General features: G+C 34.9%; 1 protein-coding gene across 3 annotated transcripts in view; it reads right to left on the bottom strand.

The window, feature by feature from the left end:
• Positions 1–8,815, bottom strand: part of LOC110033877 — a 32,308-nt gene that overhangs the window by 11,248 nt on the left and 12,245 nt on the right. The window contains exons 2-5 of one of the 3 annotated variants that reach the window (XM_020738026.1): positions 4,469–4,491; positions 4,274–4,344; positions 4,052–4,204; positions 3,839–3,941 (exon numbers count right to left, since the gene is read on the bottom strand). In XM_020738026.1, coding sequence (XP_020593685.1) covers positions 3,854–3,941; positions 4,052–4,204; positions 4,274–4,344; positions 4,469–4,491 — 335 coding nt within the window. In that variant the 3' untranslated portion in view covers positions 3,839–3,853. Of the gene's footprint in view, positions 1–3,838; positions 3,942–4,051; positions 4,205–4,273; positions 4,492–8,815 lie in introns of all 3 variants that reach the window. The other 2 variants (XM_020738027.1, XM_020738025.1) reach the window with 2 other exon arrangements.

The raw sequence follows: 8,815 nt of genomic DNA on the forward strand, positions 1-8,815 counted from the left end.
TTTGAGTACCTATTGCCCCAGGTTCACGATAATCCAAGCGAAACTCCTTTTATCGAGAGTATTCTTGGGTACCCCCCAAGATGTAATTAACCAAGTGGGATACGTCCCCTTGGGAGTGCTCTTAACCCCAGAACAAGCACCTACACCTGAATCTTTGGTTATGAGTAGTCTACGTAGGTATTCTTTCGCGGATATCGGTTTAAGGTGCTTTCGCCCGATCTTGTTTGGACGGACACTCTTAACCTATCCTTGCGAGGTTTACCGCACGTAGGCTCTCCACGTTTTGTGTTTTTCTCTTGTTTGTCGTTTTGTCGTATGTCCCTTTTTATTCGATTCCTCTTCTTTTTGAATCACATATATGATTTGGGAGGGAGATTTACTCGAATGGGGGAAATATACGACGATCGACAAGCTGACGACTCCTTCTAAAATAAAAGAGAGAAAAACGAACGAAAACACCAAGCTCAAAAAAATAATAATAAAAAGAAAAAGAAAACCTCAACTCGCTCAAGCCTTGCTCATTTACACTACTAATTCTACTTAATATATCGAATGAATTATTAGTATTTTAATTTTTATGTTTAAGTCTCTATTGCTTGAACCAAATGTGCATAGGTTCGACGTTCACTATTGATGAAGACTACTACCATTATCCAATGATCTTAGATCCATAGATCCTCCATTAGTCCTCAAGGATCTTCAAGTCATACATGAATCGGTTCAATGGCCACCACCAGAACTCTACAACAGTTGATACAATGTAACTAAAGCCAATAAAGGACTAATTTTTCTTCATGGAGCAATCCAAAAGACTAAAATCAAGCCTCATATGAGCAAAAGCATAAACAATTTGCGAGATCTTCGAAGCCCATTTATCCTTTGTGCAAAATTTTAGATATTTAGTTTTTTTTATTTTTTAATGTAGTAAAAATGAGAATAATCTTATTTTTATTTCAGTTAATGTCCTTATAAACAATGCTGACCGTACGAAATTGTAGATAAATTATTGACGAGCACAGCTCTGACTTCCAACCTAATGTCTCCTACTTGTCTGCTTGGAAGATTCTTCCTATTTGTGTAATTGTCCTCCCCTTTGCTCCAAATTGCGTGAATAGAATATATTTTCCCTTCTCTAAGAATAGTCCTAAACAAAATTTATTTAGCTCTGATTTTTCTTTTTTTTTGTCTTTCGTAAGCCCCCAACCTCAATTCCTCCTAGGCCCCACCAAAATCATGAACATAATTAGAGCTATGGTAAGGGCTAAAAGTGAAAAAAATGGATGTACTTTTGAAGCCCTTCCTAGGTAGGGTCCAAAGGGGGCAATTGTCACCATCTTAAATTTTGATTTGGCATTTTGCCCCTCCTGAAATATCAATTTTGCTCTACATTGTCCTAGCCCCCTCTCACGTTGAGTCTAGGGGGACAGTTCTGTCTCCACCTTGCGTGTTCTATACTTGGGTTTATGAAGAAGTTAATGAGTTTCTTTTTTTTTAAGGGGGACAGTTCCGTGTCCGCCTTACGTGTTCTATACTTGAGTTTATGAAGAAGTTAATGAGTTTCTCTTTTTAAATAATTTTACTTTTTTATGGTAGGACACATGATCAGCTTTTGTTACTTGGGTTCTTGTGTCATTTTGAGTGCTTCAATGCATTATATATATTGTCACCTAAACTTTCATATTTACAAGCATGTCACTCAGCATTAAGATCATATACAAAAGTGCTATCATTACTAATGTTTTAAGAGTGAAATACTCATTTTTATGCATAGGTTGATAAGATTGAAAAGTTATAAATGTCAATATCAAACTTTATGCCTTAGATATGTAGAAACATAAAAATTGTGTCATATGCATGCAAAATTCCTATATATACAAAAAGGAATGGCCAGAGGCTATTATACGAGCCTCCAACCACCTCTAATATGCCTAACAATTCAAGTACCACCTTCTTAAAGTCAACTGTGTCAGAGGGGATTCGAACCCCCGACCTGAAGGGTCTTATACCGTGGATGTCAATCAACAGCCTGGGATATGTCTCAAGTTGAGAGTTCGAATCCCCTCTGGCTCAGTGGGCCTTAAGGAGATAGTACTCGAATTGTTAGGCATATTAGAAGTGGTTGGAGGCTCGTATAATAGCCTCTGACCATTTTTTTAATATATATATATACATATATGTATATCATTTTTATTAAATCATTTTAGTATATTGCTTCTTTGATGGAAATTAAAATAAGATGCATTAAAATTTGACATTATTGCATCCATATATATTTTAATATTTTAGTAATTTTTGACAATTAATTACACTATTATTATATCAATTTAAAGATTCACAATTTAACTCCCAATCTACTACTGGTTGAATCTTTAAACTTTGAACCTGTTTTTTTATTCAATTAAATAAATAGTTCAATTTTCAAAACCTTGCTTGATGGGACGATAAAGGTAATGAAGTCAACCATGCATCCATTTGATATTAAACAAGCTTTATATTAGATCACCACTTACTACTCATTATATGCCCTTGAGAGTATTATCATCACCTTATCACATTTATTTCGTCTCAATCTTATCAATCCTTAGTCTATATTTGTTTTTTTTCTAAAAGATACATGAGTGTTAAAATTATGATATGTAATTCTTTTTTCACATCATTTATCCATATTAGGTCTCATATATCTCTTCTTCCCCTTTCTTCAACATTAACTTTATTCATCTTTGATATGGGTGCATTTTTTATAGCTTTGTTGTAAATGTACAAAATTTATAAAGTTTAGTTCTACTATTTTATCTTCAATAAATATTCCTTCCATCATGCCTTTCATATAAACATTTCCCAACATATAAAGACCTTATATTTTTGGCTACCAATACTTTACCCCCAAGACATTTTCATATCATCACCACCCAACTTTAGCCCTAGAAAATGTGCATCTCTTTTATATAATAAAACAAACACTTAACTCAGCTATTAGGTTAACTTAGTAGTAATATTGATTAATAACATTTTACATATCATATATCAAACTTTATTATATTGGTCAAGTCATTTATCTTCAAGTACTTCCCCGTTGTTCCAATTTTGTATTAATTTCAAATTTTAAAGTTGCATCCCTACAAAAAAAAAAAGCAAGAATATATCTTATTGAATACTATTTGTAACCTTCTTCTTATTAATTATAAAAAAAATGGTTATTTAATATTGATCATTGATGAAATCAAACCATGATAAGAGACTCTTTTAACTTCTCTAAAAACTACTAATACATAAAATTATACAAAGAACAATTATATTTTGTTCTATTTTTCTAATTTTAACTTAGACAAGAAATAATTTTATAATGCATCTCTCTTATATACAGCTAAATTAATTCTCCGAGATCAACATTATCTTCTAAGCCTATATATTATTGATTCCTCTAAAAACTTTACCTTGTCTCCAGCAAAACCATTTTTATTTCACTTTTTATTAGCAGTTGCATGCTCTCATTATACCATTTCACACTGAATCCTTTCATTAAAATCAAATTTTGAAATTTCTAAAACATCATTTTTCATATTTTTCCTTATTGTTTCATACCAACAACTCTAATTATCTTAGCTTCCATTCTAAATATTTATAAATCATATCTGTTTTCTTTATCTTAAATGACTGCTTATTAGTTTTCAGGCAAATGCACCTTTTTTTAGGGGTATTATTCCTATGCATTTACATATCTAATACCAAGCTGTTGTCTTTTATATTTACATCTCCCAACTTTTCATATCACAAAAAATATTACAAATCTAATACCAATTTTTTTTCATATCATAAAAATGGAAAATGAGTGACTCACATTGTCTTATTATGCTCAGAAGTTCGCACTCCCTGTGCCATCACAAGCACGGCAAGACCGAGATGAAGAACATTTGGTGCAATAGCTCCATTTTTTTGGAAGCCTGAAGACAGTGGAAGAGGAAATCAGGACAGAAATTTCAGAGAAATTAAAGAACTTGAGAAAAAGAGAGAGAAAATAAAAGCCTCAGTTAAATTTAATATGAATACAAACCCTGCAGTGTACCGAGTAGCCATGTTTGTTGAGGCCATTCTGGCCCTATCAGCACTTTCAGCTGATAATTTCTTCAGTATAAACCCTTCTCCATTGCACTCTGAACATACACCAGAACCACCACATTCTTCGCAGGTTTTTGTAGAGATCTGCCTGATTCAGAAAGTCAGGAGATAGAAACGGAGGACCTCACTTACCGATAAATAGTTGTTTGATGCATACCTCATTATTGCTGATTGCAGAAGTTGTTCTTCTGGCCAGAAGTGTAGCTGCTGCTGCACCCACAGCCATGGCTGCTAAAATTATTGATGGAGAATTTTCAGGCAATGCGGTTGAGACTAGGTGATTCCTTCTTCCTCGGTAGATGGAACGGAAATGCAATGAAGAACAGGAAAAATATATAATTGCATTCCCAACCTCACCGCATGAATCATTATTGGCTTCAAAACATCAAAATGAAAACATAACTAGTTTAAAAAGTTCAGAAGATAGATGAATAACATCTTCCTAAAAGATTCCCCAAAAAAACAAAAAATACAATAAAATAAAATTTAGGGAAAAAAACACCCTAAAGATTGCAGAAGTTGTTATTTTTATTAGTATTAATTGCTTTGTGGGTCTCATAGAAGAACATCTGGCTTCACTTAATTACTAAGCAATATAATTGACCTACAAAGCAAAAATTCTGGTTTGCAGCATTTCCAAGTATAGAAGCCTACCATGGAAAAGCTAACTAAAGAAAAAGTAAAGGAGTTTTTTAAGTTTTCAGAATTGCAATAAGAGATAACGGGGCCTCAGCAACCGCCAAATCATTGGAAATTGTTTAAAGATAAAAGAGAAGGGGTGAGTAGAATACTATGTTGTAAAAATTGTCATATTATGGCACCATGACTTTCTTTGTTTAAGGGTCTCAAATGGCTTTTTAATCTTTAAAAGAAAAAGGAACAGAAGAAAGTTCAGATGTGCAGAGTTGTGGGGCTCTTGCAACATGTTTAAATTCCATGCCATTGCTAGATCAGTTGGCAGAGGTTTGGTTCTTTGGTTGAGCTCCGTGCAACATAAGAGGGGTTGAAGTTGATTATTTCACTGTTGGCTCAAAAACATATGGCTAGAAAGAGACTCTAATATAGAAATAGCTTGGGTCAGAAAAAGATTGAAGTAAAAGTTTGTGCCACAGTTTTTTCTACTAGTCATAAGAAAATAAACTCATATTAACTTCATGATATCCAAACTCTCAAGCAAATAAAAAATTCTGAGATTTTTTTTTTCAGTCAAAGAGCAGGCACCATAGAAGGGAAGAAGTTGGGTTAGATGCATTCATACTTTCAACCTAAAAACTTAAGCTTTCGCATAAGAAACAACAATTTTGTATTTATATATCAAAATTCTCCTCAACTATTATGATTTACGACTATATCGAAACTTTCAAGTGTCTAGCACTTTTCCTTCTCACATGAGAGGATCTCCACATCGACCAGTCGCCCTCAAATAGAAGCTTCATTAAGTAATACGTAATCATGCACCTAGGACTTAACCCCATGGATGAATCATGGAAATCATCAGCATTTGAACCTTGAAAGAACTAACGGGAGCTACAAAATGCATGGACTCCTTGATCCAAAATGAAAAAACAACGTTGATACCACTAGTTGGGTAGTGTGAATTAAAACAGAATCACAATAAGCTAAATGCACTATTGGTTACCATTTCCGACACAAAAAAACTTACAAATTATGGTTGGATAGCCAATCACTCGGTATTTTTAAACTAACAAATTTTGCAAATATTTAATATAGAATTTGTAGTGTGAAAGCTTCCTCTTTTCTTTTTCACAATTGAAAACATATATTACATATTTATATACACTCTCAACTCTCTAGATTAAGAACAACTCTAGTATAGAAAAGACCCTGTAATTAGATCTCTTCTACTTAGGTTGCCTAATATCGAATTTCATCATGCCCAGCTTGTTACAAAAATAAGTAACCCTAGCTCCAACAAAGGCCTTCATGAAAATATCCCCTAGTTGTTTCCCAGTCTTTACATGAGCTTTAGAAATTAAATTTTGTTGAATTTTTTCATGATAAATGAAAATCTATCTCAATGTGTTTAATTCATTTATGAAAGAGAAAATTTGAGGCAACATGAATTGCAATTTAGTTATCACACCACAGTTTTGCTGAAACTATCTTAAAACCCATTTCGGTCAAGAGTTGGAGACTCACATCAATTCACTTTAAGTTTATGTCATTGCTCGATACTTATACTCAGCACTGGATCGCGGCGCTACATTCTATTTATTACTCTTCCATAAGACCAAATTATCACCAATAAAGACGCAATATCCAGTAATGGATCTTCGATCAATCTTGGAACTTAGCCAATCCGCAAAAGAAAAAAAAAATTCAATATTTTTATGCCCATGATCCTGAATATAAAATACCTTGTCCAAGAGCTCCCTTGAGGTAATAGAGTTTTTGTTCCAAAGCTAAATAATGATAGATTGTCGACTAATTGAATACACAATGTCAGGACGAGTTACTATGAGGTAGTTTAGATTTTCTACTAACTTCCTATACTTTTCGGGGTCATTAAAAAATTCTCCATCTTTAATAAGTTGTTGATTAAAATGCATCACAATACTGCATGATTTGACCCTCAATTTCTCAATTCTAGCTAACAAATCTAACACATACGTCCGTTGAGATAAAAAGATACCCTACTTGCTCCTAGATACCTCAATCCCCAAGAAGTACTTCAAGGAACCCAAATCATTAGTGTTGAACTTTTTTGAAGAAATGCTTTCAATGATAAGATTCCCTACGCATCGCTTCCATTAATATCCATTAATAATAATATAATCAATGTAAACCACCAATATAATGATTCCTGAAGCATATTGCATACAAAATACAATGTGATTGCTTCTACTTTTCTACATTTTAAGCCCTTCTACTACTTGGTTAAATTTTCCAAACCATGCTCGAGGGTTTGCTTTAATCCATATAAATATTTCTGAGGAAAACATACTTTCCCACTCCCCCTGTGCAACAAACCCAGGAGATTGCCCTATGTATACATCTTCTAAAAGATCAACATGCAGAAAAGCATTCTTCACATCCAGCTTGTGCAGGGGCCAATTACTCATTGCAGTCAAGGTTAGAAGTAGGCAAACTGAAGTCAACTTAGCAACCGGAAAGAATTTGTCCAAGTAGCAATCACATAAGTTTGCGCATAGCCCATGGCAACCAACTAAGCTTTGAGACAAGCTACAAATCCATCAGAATGAAACTTAACTGCAAAGACCCACTAACGGTCAAAAACCTTCTTTCCAAAAGATAATTCAACTAGTTCCCAAGTGTCATTTTTAGTTATGGCATTCATCTCATCAAGCATAGTTGCCCGCCACCCAGAATATTTGTTGAACATATCTTGGAACCTCAAGAGAGTCAAGAGAAGCCACAAAGGAGCGAGAAGTGGAAGATAAAATACTTATAATTAACACAAGGAAAAATGGGATAGGCACATTGACGTTTACCGTTTTGAAGATCAATGCGTAAATCAAGATCATTGGGAGGAGGATCCACTAAGAAAGATAATATCGGTGTTGAACACGAATCAGGGAGACGAGTTTTTCTTGAGTAAACATTATTGAGAGGAGGTCTAGGCTGAGGCACTAGGGGTGGAGCTAGAGTAGGATCTGAACATATGATGCAATACATTAACAACTCATTATTAACCATATCTAATCCACAAAATGAGTCGATCATACATAATAAAAGTGATGAAGATGAATGCAACGTCACGCGATCAACATGAAATGCCTCGATAGTGCTCAAAAACACCAGAAACATCATCAAATTGTGAAATTAATTGTATGAGTGCATTCATAGCGTCCAAATTGCTAAAAGAGTGGTCTTTTATGATCAAAAAGAACATGAAGAAAATAATAGATTGTCGGCAGACAAGTGCAGTTTCAACTCGACTCGTCTTGAACGTCACTAAAATTTACTCAAACAACTTTCGATCTTAAACAGATTGAGTAAGCTTGTTTGTAACATCGAATTTAACTTGGGAGAACACCCATATTGTCAGGCTTTGAAAAGTAAGCCGACGACACATAAATCATGACTTAAAATTAATAAAAAAAATAATATAAGGGCCATCAATTTCTTCTATCTAAAGCCATGTGAAGGCACCAACCAATCCCATGCCTTGCCCATGGCCATATCGCTTCTCCGTCCAATCAAAATTTACCACTCTTTTTTTTTATTAAAAAAAAGATATAGTTCTTCCTCTAACGTTCTTCCCTATCCCATAAGCTTCTTGCTTCCATTCTCTTATTTGTTCAAAGAGAAACGCCCGCAGTTTCCTCCTCCATGCTTGAACTCTCTTGCTGCTCAAACCGTAGCTCCCCACAGCTACAAGCCTCGGATCTCTGCTCCACGCAGTTCGAGCTGGTTTCTTCTCCCCATATCTCCTATACACTACAGCAAGCGTCCACTCCTATCAAAAATCCCCCACTGACATAGCTTCTTTCTCACAGACCTGCAGCTCATCATTCGATCAAACCGACTTGCTCCACCTCACACGCCTCGGCTCAGCAACCGAAAGCACTCTCCTTCATGCAGATACCCGTAGCTTGCAGCTCCTTTCAACGAACTGCAACGCTTCAGTTGCTAGCCTTGTCTCCCTGCTTGCACCTGCATGCAACCCACTTCCTCTCCATGCCCACAGGACAGCTCAACCCCCCCCTGCATCTCT

This window comes from Phalaenopsis equestris, unplaced genomic scaffold (genome assembly GCF_001263595.1).
Source record: "Phalaenopsis equestris unplaced genomic scaffold, ASM126359v1 Scaffold001307, whole genome shotgun sequence".
NCBI lineage: Eukaryota > Viridiplantae > Streptophyta > Magnoliopsida > Asparagales > Orchidaceae > Phalaenopsis > Phalaenopsis equestris.